The sequence below is a fragment of the Bos taurus genome, chromosome 15, assembly GCF_002263795.3.
Source record: "Bos taurus isolate L1 Dominette 01449 registration number 42190680 breed Hereford chromosome 15, ARS-UCD2.0, whole genome shotgun sequence".
Classification (NCBI taxonomy): domain Eukaryota; kingdom Metazoa; phylum Chordata; class Mammalia; order Artiodactyla; family Bovidae; genus Bos; species Bos taurus.
This window is the reverse complement of record NC_037342.1, coordinates 35445348-35459900: the sequence shown is the minus strand read 5'-3', so window position 1 is coordinate 35459900 and position 14553 is coordinate 35445348. Positions and strand designations below refer to the sequence as shown.

Here is a 14553-nt window from a genome sequence, read left to right as displayed (position 1 = left end):
AACTCCCCCACAGCACCACCCCTCAGATACAGAAGTTGGGGGAATCCCAAGGCAAAACCCCCAATTATGTCACAATTATGTCACTCTCCTAAAGCCCAGCTACTGGTGAAAGGTGGTATCCAGGCCCAGTTCCTACTAAACTCAGTGCCAGCCTCCTAGGGGTGCAGGCAGGCACACACATACCCTCAGCCCCAGTCCCTTCGCCTTCCCTCCATGGGACTCTCCAACCTCAGGCTGCCCTCTGGTCTGCTTCACAGCGGTCTGGCCTTCCCACTTACCCTCTGATGCTCCTGAGGGCTCCCTTCTCAGGCCGCCAGCCTCGTCACCCACACTGAAACTACCCAGTGTCCCTCTCCTCTCTTGGAATAGGCTGGAGGGTGGAGACAGGGACCTCCACCTCTCTCCACATCACCCAGTGTGGAGACTGGCGTACAGCAGATGCTCATCAGAGTCTAGATGAATCCTGGGTCAAAAGCCAACCAGCATCTGGTTAAATACTCCCCCAAGAAGGTGCTCTCTGTGGACACACTCTGAACTCGGTTTGGAGAGGACAGGCTTATTGCAGAGGTTACTACATTAACGTACAACATTGCTCTGCTTCCACGCCTCTGGGGAAGGAGACAGTCTCATCTTTTATTTCATCCAAGGGGTGAGAACACAGGAGCTGTGCATCCAGCCGTGCAGGCATAGGGCTGAAATGGGATTTCTGCCAGCTGCATACCCCTAGCACGCTGCCCACCTCCCCACCTTCTCCCCACCCCCCATCCTGCACTGCAGTGTTCCAGGGAAGCACAGGAGGTAGCCAGCAGCCCCTGGAAGAGCCTGTATCTAACTTCCAGCTGTCAGACCTCACAAGGCTGAGGGCTCTGCCTTGGCAGGAAAACCCCCTGAAAAACCCTGAGAACCCTGGATGTGACGTTGGAAATGCTCTTCTGGCAGAAGCTGAAAGAGACAGCCGGGCTCTAAGCAGGCTTAAGAGGCTCATCAGCCCCTAAGCTGCGATCAGCTGACATCTGCAGGGAGGTCAGGGGACCTACTCCCCCAGAGGACCAGGGACCCAACCCACTGCCCTGCCTGGGAACCATCTGCCCGGCCCATCACTCTTGTATCCTGCAGGGGACTTTCCGAGGGAGGCCCAAGAAGACTTCTGCCTCAGGGTCCTCAGGGAAGCGAAGGTACAGGGGACAACTTCGGGGGAATAGACTGAAAAGAGAGAATTCGGGACAGAGGGAGAGGTGATGGGAGCCAGAAGACACCTCGAACCTTGGTAGAAACAGTACACACATTTGTAGCCGAAAGGACCCTGGTTCAAGTCCCAGCTCCCCCACCAACGCTCTGGCTTTGAAAAGATCTTTTAACCCTTTTCCCACTGTGTGCCTCAGATGCTTGTCTGATCTGTAAAATGAGGACAATAAAATAATAAAAATACCTGCTTCTAAAAAGGATGTGTTTTTCAACAATCAAGCACCATGGAGATGATTACTGTTGACATCTGTGGCCCAGGCAGCACCAGTCAATGTCTGTCCTTCAGCAGGCAGAGCTGATAACCAGGCGGCCGCCCAGATTAAGGATCGGACATCTGTGCAGCCCTCTAAATGCCCAGGAGGGAGACAAACCAGGAGCCGTCTTCACACCTCATTACCCAGGGCTCTTGGTCCCCGGGTCCCTACAGCCTGGATGAGGTATCCGTGGCCTTGGGACAGCATAGCTGTTGTTGGACAAGGTTATGTAGTGTTTTTTTTTAATTACCTTTTTATTCGGAAAAATTTCAAACCTACGGAAAAGTTGCAAGTCTAGTACAAAGAATGTCCATATACCCCTCACCCTGACTTACCCGCTGTTAACATTTTGCCCCATCTGCTCTCAATAGTGTATTCTACTCTCCTGAATACACAGGTGTATATTTTTGAGTTTTTTTTGTCAAACACGTTAAAGCAAATATTTTAAGGACACTTTTTTTCTTTACTTTCAAGTTGTATTTTATTGTAAGCAAGTAATTTTTAAGAGAAATTGCTTCATGAATGGAACACTTCACGAATTTGCATGTCATCCTTGTGCAGGGGCCATGCTAACCTTCTCTGTATCATTTTAATTTTGGTATATGTGCTGCTGAAGCAAGCACATCCTTTTAGTAACCATGATGGTTATACAGTTTTTATTAGTCTAAACCAATTCCTGAGCTGAGTCCTATCTTTGGTTTCCAAGCCAGGCAATCGCAGTTCAAGGGCAACGGACTCTGGCAGCAGCAGCTGAATATGATCAGGACTCAGAAATCACATATGTCTCTACCTCACCTGATAGCTGAGTGGATACCTGGAAGAGAAGCTCACATCTATTGGCACTTACTACGAGTCAGGCAGTTTTGCTAAACCCCTTTAATCAATTAATTCACATACTTCTCACATTTATCCCCATTTTACTGGCAAGGAAGTGAGGCTTACGGGGAGTAGTAACCTGCCAGGGTTAGGGAGCTGTTACATGGAGGACCTGGAATCTGATAACTCAGATTCCAGAGCCCATGCACTAAGTCACTGACTCCTTACACAAGCTACCACCACCTAACAACCCCTACGCATTTTTCTGCATGATAAAGTTGCCCACCTGTGCTCTGCTTCAAGAAAAGTTTGATGCTTGGTATAAACCAATGCAATACTGTAAAACAAATATCCTTCAGTTAAAAATAAATAAATAAAAAGAAAAACTGACCCTGATGCCAGGCCAGCATCCCAGTGACTGTGAGGAGACTGGATTCAAGAGAGGAAGGTGTCCTGGCACAACTCAGTCCAGCCAAAAGAGGACCCGAAGTCCCAAAAGCTGCTGATGGCTTTATGGAGGCCAGCAGGAACAAGCTCATGTTGAGGAAAACACAAAGCCATGCACCAAACACGATGCTTCCTGACAAAGAGCTGATCTTAATGGAAGACGAGGGAGCGGATTGTTTTAATAACTTAAATGGAGGATAAAGTCTATTTGAGTTTCTGGACAGAGTCATTTTGAGGATGTTATCCACCATCCAGTCTCCCAAGTGAGTTGGCCTTCACCCTTCCATCATTGGGCTTCCCAGGTGGCACCAGTGGTAAAGAACCTCCCTGCCAATGCAGGAGACATAAAAGATATTTGATCCCTGGGTCAGGAAGATCCCTTGGAAGAAGAAATGGCAACCCACTCCAGTATTCTTGCCTGGAGAATCCCATGGACAAAGGAGCCTGAAGAGCTGGTCCATAGAGTCACAAAGAGTCGAACATGACTGAAGCAACTTAGCAGGCATGTTTCTGACATTAGAGCTGTGGTTGAAGGTCTGAGAAGCCCTGGGCTGAGACAACATGCCCACCAGCTTCTGTGAAGCCTGAAAAGGCTGAGTTAATACAGCACTTGACTTTAGGAACTCACTTTGAATCTCTATGAGCCCACATCTCTGCACTTAAAAATGCCGTAATTGTGAGCCTCCAACCTGATAATATTCATGAAGCACTCCATAAGCAATAAATCATTAACCCAAAACACTTCTTAGTGTTTTGGAAGTAAATGTTTTGATACTCATTTAAAAACAACAGACAAACAAAACCATATTTCCCCATGTTTTTTCCTCTGCCAATATTTACTTAAGATACCTTGACAGTTTGCAGAGATGTTGTTCTTTTACATGGAGCAAAAAGATTCAAAACCATGCTCTTTTCTGAAGACACAGAAAACAAGAGTAAGCACCTCACTAAATCACCAAACAGTTCACATCATGAACTGCTTTCTTACATAAGCTCCTTTTCCCAAAGTCCTCCATTTAGGAAGCCCAAAATTTACTCCCATAAATATTAAGAGAATGAGATCTACACCCACCCTCTTCACACACACACTGCACCGCAAATCACCCACCTGTCCTTTCTCTGAAAATAAGAGCCTTAAGAAGCCACTTGCCACCATTTGTCTTAAAGAGGTTTTGCCAGATCTTTTCTGGGTTGGTTTTGAGACCGTGGCACCAATCACGACTCTTAATCCTTCCCCAGCTCTCTACACAACAACGCTCTTGTTCCTTTCACACAGAACCTAACATTTCAATCTATGAGCCAGTTTTCACCCTTGATAAAGCAACCAGGAAATGAAACATAAAGTGTGGGATTACGCCAAGGCTTGCAAGCTGGGAGAACCTTTTCTTAACCTTCAACAAGAGGTTTCAGAATTTCCCTTCTAAACAGATGTAAGCTGCTAATTTCCCAGTCATTCTTTGTGGAACTGTTGCTTTCTGGTTTGAAATAAAGTTGCTGGGACTGCTGTTCCCAGCAATACCTCAATGAGAAAGATGACAAATACCTGAATGAACAGGCTGGCGTGCTACAAGACAAATTTCACCACCATGAAGTTCAACATTTGTCTGGGGAGGAATACGTGGCAGACGGGACAGACTTCTTCCTAGGGGTGCCCTGGAAGACTCTCCCTTGGCTGATGGCTTAATTAAACTTCAAGAGGGCAGTTTCCTGGGCCATCCTGTATTCACAGGCTTCTATACCTAGTGCCTGGAGCTGACTGGGGTCCCCACCTGGACATCCTGTCATGCCTGGTTCAACCTTCACTCCCCAATTCCTCCTCTCTCCCTTTAATTTCAGACTGTGTTTGTAGAATAAAAACACACATTCTAGATATTCAGCATTATTCTAGAGGAGTGATACTTCTGAAGGAGGCCTGAAGCCTTGGCTCACGCCTGGTCTCCACTCCCTGCCTCCATGCGATGAGTTCTTCTGCCTGCCCGCTCCCAGCCGCCTCGGAGCACACAGCTCGGCCCAGCACTGCTGCTACTCACTCCTGTCCAGGGGCTCTGAGCACCAGCACTCTTGCCCCATGGTGTCTAGCAGTGGGGCATGATGGTGACGATTCAGCCTGTGAGGTCAAAGACCTAATGTTTGCACTGAAAACTTTATATTCCACAATACAGAGAGGAACCACAAGATTTATGCCAAGAATTTAAATTTTTTATTTTTCTAAACTTAGAATGACATTAAATATCGATAGCAAGTAGAAATGCCATGACAAGTGGAGGGAAAGCCTGCAGAAGCAAAGAAAGGATCTTTATACTTTAATACCTTTAATGGCACTTTTTTGCATGGCTTTTAAAACACTCTGATTTTGCACAGGGTACTGCAAATCAGGTTTCCAGTCCTGCCCTGGGATCTGCTGCAGTCCAAAGGGCTGGGAGGAGAAACTGGCCTTAATCCAATGGGCACCCACAAGGAGAATGGCATCTACACAGGACAGCCCTGGAAGGCTCGAAAGCTAAAACCGAGGGCCTTCAAGCTAGATGAGACCTTGTGGAATCATCTGTTTCCCACCAGGACCCTGAAGCCAAGTTACAGCAGACACTAAAGCCTGGTAACCAGGGAGGGTGGGAGGCCTGGTCCAAAGACCAACAGACGTCTCGCTCCCCAGACACGGCATGAGGTTATAAGGTGAAGAAGCCAAAGGACGCCAGGTTCCCACACTGAGTGCTGTTCTTGACAGCAAGCAACAACATCCAAGAAGCCTGAGGTCCAGGTATCAGCCCTGACAGGTGTGGTTTCCGACGGCTTTGTTCCTTCAACTTGCCCAGTTTCCCCTACACCCCTGACCTACTTCAATAATACCAATGCCTACTCTGTCCAGTGCTGCGCTGGGCACCAAAGTCTCGGAGGAGCCAGGACCCCTCCTCTGTGCCATTCCTCCTGCTTGTCAACTTAAGAGCTATTCAAAGGCTGCTGTAGGGAGAACCCAACTTACAGGGTTCCATGAAACCCTGAAGACCAGCCCACTGTGATACTCTAGCTCCCAAAGCCTCTTCTAGAACTTTTCCTTCATGGGTTTCATGTTTGAAAAGGGTGTGTCTGTCAAACTGTTTTCACTAAGTAATAGTTAACGGGGAATTCCCTGGTGGACTAGTGGTTAGGACTCCACACTGCCACTGCAGGGCACGTGGGTTCCATCTCTGGTTGGGGAACTAAGATTCCCAATAGCCATATAGTGCAGGAAAAAAAAAATTAATGTCTTCCATTTCTTACTCATCAGAGACATGTGCCGCCACCACCAATCAGCACAGGATACCAAGGGCTGCTGCCGATTCAAGGCACCTCAATCCCCAGTAAAACAAAGAAGGGGTGTGGCCACATGAGCCCTGGGCAGCCTGACTCAGAGTGATGATACATGATACAAGACTGCTTCAAGTATCAACACAAGTTCTCACTGGTGATGTGGGGTAGAAGCCACCACCACCACCACCATGGTGACCATGAAGACTCCCAGCTCTAACACTTTAGCCAAATAACTGAACTTTCATGAACTTGAATTTCATCATCTGTAAAACAGGATAATCCATGATTTGCTGCTTCTAGGGCCTGTTAGAAGGATCAATAAGAAAAGGTACTGGATGGGGCTTCCCTGGTGGCTCAGTGGTAAAGAATCTGCCTGCCAATACAAGAGACACAGGTTCAATCCCTGGTCCAGGAAGATCCCACATGCCATGCAGCAACTGAAACCATGTGCCACAACTGAGCCCGTGCTCTAGAGTCTGCAAGCCGCAGCTACTGAAGCCCACATGCCCTAGAGCCCGTGCTCTGCAACAAAAGAAGCTGCCACAATGAAAAGCCCACACATCGCAACCAAGAATAGCCCTGGTCCCCGAAACTAGAGAAAAGACCACTCTGCAGCACCAACGAAGACCCAGCACCGCCAAAAATAAATAAATAACATTTCAAAAAAGAAAAGGTACTGAAGAACATGAACTGCCCTTTTCCGCCTGAATACCCAGGATTATACAAGATTCCTCGTTGGTAAAATGGAACTAGTAACAGTTCCTACTTCATCAAGTTGTTGTGAGAATTAAATCAGATAATAGTTACAAAAACAGTTTCTGGCATTTTTCAAGGACTCAAAAAGATGAAGCTATTACATAATTGCTGGAGAAGGAAATGGCATCCCACTCCAGTATTCTTGCCTAGAGAATACTGTGGACAGAGGAGCCTGGTGGGCTGCTGTCCATAGGGTCACACAGAGTCGGCCACGACTGAAGCAACTTAGCATGCATGCATGCATTGGAGGAGGAAACAGCAAACCATTCCAGTGTTCTTGCCTGGAGAATCCCAGGGACGGAGGAGGCTGGTGGGCTGCCGTCTCTGGGGTCGAACAGAGTCGGACATGACTGAAGTGACTTAGCAGCAGCAGCATTACATAATTGCTATTACTACCATTGCTATTGCTATTAATGACACTACTATCCCAATTACTATCATAACTTGGTCTCTGGCTAAGAGAAAGTAAAGAAGCGCTGGATTATAGGAAGTCTTCCTAGGGAATACCAGCATCATGGAGTCTAGAACCAGGAGAACCAGGAACAGAGTCCTTGTTTCTGTCCCAAGTTAACCCCAAAACTAATCAAAAGTGCAGAAATCAAACTAAAATCCACCTGCCTTAGCTCCAGGTTTTCTGCTTCAAGAAACTTTTCTCTGGAAAGTATTCAAACATCTGCCAAATCTACTGATGCATCCTAAAAAATTCACATGACTCTCTAGTCTGAGGATCCAGTAGGGAAAATACAAGCAGCTGCACATGGGCTTCGTCCCTCTAACTGAGCCCTATTGGAAGAGGATCTATAAAAAATACAACACTCAGAAATGCTCATAGCAAATCTAAGAAAGCAGACTGAAAGAATATTTTTATTCGGGGAAAAGGAGAACAGTAACTCGCAAACCCTTAAGTCTCTCAAGAAATTGTCAGGGGAGGTAGGAAATATAATCGACTGCCATAGGGTCTCAGCTTCCCCACATAGATCACCTTTGAGCGCAGGGACACTTTCACATATTGCTTTCCCCTGGGCCTGGGAGGACTCGTCAAGGCCCTAGGAGTTAGAGTGCCAGGTAGGGAGTCAGGGTTTGCTGTAAGATGATCACCAGGGACTTGATACCAGTTACTGGAGAAGAGTCAGCAAAAGACAGGAAGGTTGGGAGGCTGTGACTATAGAGTCCTACACTCTTCAAGTCCCCCAGCCCAAGACTTTGCCTAATACCTCATGGAAAAGACAGAACCTATCAGAAAGGAATACCTACCTCTCCTCTCACCGACCCTATGAACCTCCTTATATCAGCTCTGGCACTCACCCTCTTCCTTTCTGCAAATGGCTAAAAGGCCTGGTTCCTGTCTGAGACCAATGAGACTGAAGTCCTGGATGCCTTCCCTCCCACTATCGCTGAAACACTGCTCCAGTAACTGTCCCATCTCTTTCTTGCATCATCTACTTCTCCATCTCTACTGGATCGTTCCCATCCAAACAAAACATGCTGTATAATCTCCCTCTACAACCATGCACCCCCCAAATGCACATCCTCTCTAGTTCTCAGTTCCTCAACTCCACTTTGCAACAAAACCACCTGGAAGATTTGCCTATACTTACTATTTCCTCACCCCAAGTATTCTTTTCTACTTATTTCACTCAGGATTTGTCCTTTAGGCTTGTGGGACCCCTCATTCTCCTGGGCTTTCTCCTACCTTTTCAGTCCTTCTCTTTTGCCAATTCCTAAATGCTACTCTCTCCCAAGGCTTAGGTGATCTTTTCTCTAAACTCTTTTTCTAAGTGATTCCATCGAATCTAGGCCTTGAATAACCTTATGATGCCCAAATGTATATCTCTAGTCCTCTCTCTCTCCAGTGCCCAGATTCACACATCTGACTAACTGATACAGTCACATCAAAATGTAACATGGCAAAACAAGATCTCATGCTCTCCCCCATCCCTCAAACCTGCTCCCAGCCTTCCTATCTCAGTGACGTGAGCCCCATCCACTCAGGTGCTCAAGCCCTTGGGAGTCATCCCTGACCCTTGTCTTTTTCTCACAGACTGCAACCCAATCACTAAGACTACTTCTCTCCATCTCCAGCACTACCTACCACCCTCAGTCAGGCCTTCATTAACTCCTGCCTGGACTACAGCAATAGCCTCCCACCGCTGTCCCTGTACTTGTCCACCTACAGCCCACACTAGAGCAGGCAGAGCGACCATTCTGAAAATGTAAATCAGGTAACTCCCTGGCCATCCAGTGGTTGCCTGGACCCAGGTCCAATCCCTGGTTGGGGAACTAAGATCCTGCAGCCTCTTCTGCCACTTTCTCCCTTATTGCACCACACTCCAACCACACTGGCCTTTCTGCTCCTTTAATTTGAAGCTCTTTTGTGCCTTAAAGCCCTTTCACCGGCAGTTTCTCTCTTCTAGAAATGCTTTACCAGCTCATCAACACAAAGATGGCTCTTTCTTGTCATTCAGATTATACCTTAAATGTCACCTATTCAGAACTCCAACACTAACCTCCAATCCAACCAAATCGCCCAGTTACTTACCACATCATCTTACTTTAATTTTCTGCATGCTAGTTACCACTATCTGACATTACTCTTGTTTGTCTTTTTACTTGTTTTTCTGCTTCCTTCCGTCCCCTACTCATTGCAAACTCCCTGAGTACCTACCTGACCAGTGTCTGCCTCATTCACTTCCGTAGTCGCAATGCCTAGAACAATGTGTGGTACACAGGAGAAATCTCATAATATCAATAAATGCAATTATGAGCCAGAGAAGCCCACTGACCAAGAAGTCTGAGGCCCCAGTAAGAAATAGAATATTTCCTGCCATATCAGGAAACAAGGATGTGACAGTCATCAGCCCTAAGGAAACTCAGGAAGGAGAATACCTGCCATCTAGCAGCCCTCAGGGAGAAGGCAATGGCACCCCACTCCAGTACTCTTGCCTGGAAAATCCCATGGATGGAGGAGCCTGGTAGGCTGCAGGCCATGGGGTCGAGTTGGACACGACTGAGCGACTTCACTTTCACTTTTCATTTTCATGCATTGGAGAAGGAAATGGCAACCCACTCCAGTGTTCTTGCCTGGAGAATCCCAGGGATGGGGGAGCCTGGTGGGCTGCAGTCTATGGGGTCACACAGAGTTGGACACGACTGAAGTGACTTAGCAGCAGCAGCCCTCAGACTACAACCACTCCCTACCATAAGCCGTTGAGGAAAGGAAGCTCAGGATGTGAAAACCAGGATCCTAGCTGAGGTACATAGGAAAAAAATGATTTCATTGAATCCAGACTCTTATATCTTCCCATACACAGAAGACACCAAATTCCTTAACTTGGGATATATGGTTTTCTTTAATTAACAATAATCTTTTGATGTTCAGACAACCTGCCCTTTGTTGCAAAACTGGCTCCTCCCCTCACCTCCTGAGCACTTCTCTGAGAGTTACTTGACATGCTGCCTCCCAGGCTTGAGACCTAAAAATTTCCACCGAATAAACCATAACTCTCAACTTTTAGGTTGTGACTATTTTTCAAGTTGACACCAGCCAGCTCCCCAACTTCTCTCTCAAACACAAATATGAGGTAGAATGGCAAAACAGCTATTGGTCGTTACTATAAATCTCATCCAACAGAATTTCAACCACCTGCCAGAGCCCAAAAACGGGGAGGGAGGCTCTGGGGTATTTTAGACCATTCGAGTTTCAAATATGTTGCTCCACTACTGACTAGCAATGTTTCAGTTGGTGAAGAAAGGAGTTCTCACTCACCCTTAACATACACCCGCGTCCATCCTTTGGCTAGTTTATTCATTCCGTGAGCAAACATTTACCGAGTACCTACTCTGTGCCAGGCACTGGGGCAAAGGATCAAAAGCAGTTTCTGAACTCCCGCGAGCAGGCAGGAGGCTGCAAAAAAACGCTGCAACACAGGTCCACACCCAGAGTGAGAAAGTAAAGACTATACTAGTGTTAGCGTCGGAAGGGCGCCTGAACTCCCTGGGCCTCGATTTCATTCCTGCACACCTAGGTCTAGGGGACCTGTCGACTGGGGCTCCCGAGCTTTTACGGAAAGCTGACTGACTACCAAAGGCAGGAGTCTTCGAGGAACGTAATTGGCCGACCGTTCCCCTCCCCACCCTCTCTCTCCCCCGCAGGCCCCTGCTTTGGAGCTGTGCGGAGTGCGGTTCCGACTCTCCACCAACCATCCGAGAGATCGCGCCCCAGAAGATAAAATTCCCCCAGACGAGACACCGTCCGTCTCTCTTCCTCCCTCCCGAACCCCAGCTGCTGGACCCGGATCAGAACTCCTACTTCTGCTCTCCCCAACCCCGGCGCGCGCCAGGTTCCTTGCAGCCGGAGACCCCAGTGAGGGGGTGTGTCCATGCCATCGCAACAGCGCCCGAATCCCGCCCAGTCGCGGTGTCCAGGGCGCAGTTTGAAGCCCCCGGCGCCCACATCGGGCCCTACTCCAGAATCCCCCTGTGTAGATACGGCCTCCTTCCCACCTTCCCCCTAGAGCCCGCCACAGAAATCAGGCACAAAAAAACCTCACACGAGTACGGCTCAGTGCGCGCCAACCCGCCGCGACCCGCGCGGGGGGAGGGAGCGGGGGCGCGTCGGAAACCCGATCTGACCCTCAAGGCACAGGTACGGGCCCGGCGCCCCCAACACTCACTCGATGAAGTAGCTGGCGCCCTCCTCCGTGAAGCCCTCCTCCCAGCCACGGGGCAGGTCTGCGGGAACGCGAGAAAAGTCCGATCAAACTTGGGCCACCCACGCGCACGCCCCCCCTCCAGGCGCCCCACTCCTCCCTTCCGGCGCCCACCTGAGCGGATCATGTGGCCGGAGTTGACGGGCTCCCCGGTGCGCGGGTGCAGCCAGGTCGTGTAGCGGAGCTGATCACTGAGGGGAGAGAGAGGTGCACCTGTTAGCGCCGCCGCCGCTCCGGGGGCGCCCGCCCGGCCCGCACCCCCGCCCGCCCGCGCCCCGGCCCGCGTCCTGGCTTTCCCACGCCGCACTTGATGAAGAAGACGCGGCCGTCCCGGCACACGCCGTAGGACCAGTGCTCAGGTAAAGTGTCCCGCCCGACCGTCGCCGCCGCCATGTTCGCCGCGCGCGGAGCCGCCGCGGGGAGAGGAGGAGGGGGCGGGGGCGGGGGCGGCGCGGGCGGCGGCCGGGCGGGCTCGGCCTGCGCGGGCCCGGGCTGCGCCCCCGGGCGATCCATTGAGGCGCTGGTTCTTAGCGGCGCGGGCGCGCGGCCAGTGCCCGGGCTCGCCGGGTCCCGGCACCGCGGCGGGACTTCGCCGCCGCACCCGCCCTCCGCGGCGCGGTAGCCGCGGCCTTTGTCCCCGCGCCTTCCCCGCCCCCAGCCCGCCGCATGCCCCTTGGCCCCTGAGGCCGCAGCAGGGCGGGAGCCGCCTTCGGGGCGAGGCGGGCAAACTCTTGAAACAGGCAAACTCCTCAAATGCCCCTGTGAAGCCTACCGGACCCCCGCGACACAACTCTCCAGGAACTGTACTTCTTGTCTAAACCATCTAAACCTCAACAGGTTACTTCCATATTCCGAGCCCCGGTTTCTTCCATTGTAAAAAGTTCGCAGTAAATACCACATGGGTTAGGACGGTAGATCAAATAGCAGTGGTGTGAAGTGTTTAAATGGACCCTGGCTACCTATACGTGCTCTGTTAATCCCAGGTCAGGCATGATTTCATTTTCCCAAGTTTGCAGCAGGCAGATGAAGCTGGAGGGCATGGGTCTTCCCCAGACACACCAAATACAGAACCCTGAAGATGCGGAGATTAGTGATAGGTGCTGAAAGCCATGCTTCTTCTCTTCCATCTTTAGAAGCACAGACCCCACCCACCCCCCAGGCAGGGCCTCTAGTGGGGGCTCTGCTGCTGCTGCTAAGTCACTTCAGTCGTGTCCGACTCTGTGCGACCCCATAGACGGCAGCCCACTAGGCTCCTCTGTCCCTGGGATTCTCCAGGCAAGAATACTGGAGTGGGTTGCCATTTCCTTCTCCAATGCATGAAAGTGAAAAGTGAAAGTGAAGTCGCTCAGTCGTGCCCGACTCTTAGCGACCCCATGGGCTGCAGCCTACCAGGCTCCTCCATCCATGGGATTTTCCAGGCAAGAGTACTGGAGTGGGGTGCCATTGCCTGGGGGCTCTGGAAGCTGCTTTTTTTGTGGCCTAAGCCTTCTCATGTTCAGGTCTTTGCTCTCCTCATCTCATGAGGGTTCTCTCCCCTGACCTGTCTAAAGGAGACCCTTTCCCTCCCCTTACTGTCTATTCCTTTACCTCTGGGCACTTAGTTGACATTTTTATTTATTGCCTGTTTGTTGTATATTATCGAACACACCCACCAGTAAAATGTCAGCTGGATAAGAGGAGGTGCTTGTTGTGTCTCACTCACTGCCATATCCCCAGTTCCTGGAATAGTGCCTGACTCATGTATACAGTAAATGCAGGTTGAGTGCATGAAACACACTCCATCCTGACTGCCCTACACACCAAGAGTGGACAGAGAGGAAGATGGGCTCTGGGAGGGCTGTGATTGGTGGGATGAAACTCATCTAAAAGTGAAACTGTAGGCTAGATTCAGAAAGGAGCCCCACTAATAAGGACCTTGATCGTGCTAGTGGTAAAGAACTTGCCTGCCAATGCAGGTGACATAAGAGACACTGGTTCGATCCCTGAGTCAGGAAGATCCCCTGGAGGAGGGCATGGCAACGCACTCCAGTATTCTTTCCTGGAGAATCCCACAGACAGAGGAGCCTGGAGGGCTACAGTCCATGGGGTTGCAAAGAGTTGGACACAACTGAAGTGACTCAGCAGGCAATAAAAACCTACATTATAGCACAGGGAACTCTACTCAATACTCAGTGACCTATATGGGAAAAGAATTAAAAGAATGTATATATGTGTAACTAACTCACTTTGCTATACAGTAGAAGCTCCACAACATTGTAAATCAACTGTACTCTAATAATTATTTTTTTTAAAAAAGAGGGAATTCCCTGGTGGTCCAGTGGTTAGGACTCCATGCTTTCACTGCTGCGGGCTCAAATTTGATCCCTGGTCAGGGAACTAAGATCCCACTAGCCACACACAATGGCGAAAAAGAGAGAAAGAAAGGCATCTCAGATAGGTGGAATTCAGCTGGACCCTGAAGGACTGGTCAGATTTGACTGAGAGCACGCTGCTGAGAGGAGGGATGGGAGAGCAGACATGGGATTGTGGGAGGGGTATGAGATATGAGGAAACCATAAAGGTCCCTTCCTTGGGAGCAGACAGTAGTGTTGGGGACGGAGGCCCATATGAGATAAAAAGAGGGAGCTGTGTAATAGCGGAGGACCTTGAACACCTGTCTCAGGGCCTCCTGCCTTAGAGGAGACTCGAGCAAATCACAAGGGGAAAGCAGTGTCTTTGTTGTTAAACATTAATTTAAAAGAATTCATTAAATGGGCAAAGAACGTGAACACTCAGTTCACAGAAAATACTTTTAAACAAATGAAAAAATATTCAACCACCTCATAGGAGAGGTAAAAATGCAGATTTAAAATAAGGTAAGATTATTTAGTATCAGACTGACAAAAGTGCACATTGTAAAGAAGGACATTCTTGTTTATTGTTGGTGGGACTATAAAATGGTTGTCTTTTTGAAGGCAATTTGGCAACAGCTATTCTAATTTAAATGCATTTTTTTTAATGCATGTATCTTTGCCCTAGCAATTCCACTACTAGAAATT

The 14553-nt window shown here is 49.2% G+C and overlaps 1 protein-coding gene and 1 non-coding gene across 7 annotated transcripts in view; both read right to left on the bottom strand.

The window, feature by feature from the left end:
* The window catches only part of PLEKHA7 (pleckstrin homology domain containing A7), a 228872-nt gene extending 216724 nt beyond the window's left edge, over window positions 1-12148 (bottom strand). For all 6 annotated transcript variants that reach the window (XM_024975785.2, XM_024975786.2, XM_024975788.2 and 3 more), the window contains exons 1-3: window positions 11823-12148; window positions 11630-11706; window positions 11480-11537 (exon numbers count right to left, since the gene is read on the bottom strand). In XM_024975785.2, coding sequence (XP_024831553.2) covers window positions 11480-11537; window positions 11630-11706; window positions 11823-12028 — 341 coding nt within the window. In that variant the 5' untranslated portion in view covers window positions 12029-12148. The remainder of the gene's footprint in view (window positions 1-11479; window positions 11538-11629; window positions 11707-11822) is intronic.
* LOC112441697 (U6 spliceosomal RNA) lies at window positions 2016-2122 on the bottom strand. The gene has a single exon (XR_003029558.1). It is a non-coding gene; the product is annotated as a U6 spliceosomal RNA (small nuclear RNA).
* Window positions 12149-14553: the final 2405 nt, after the last annotated feature.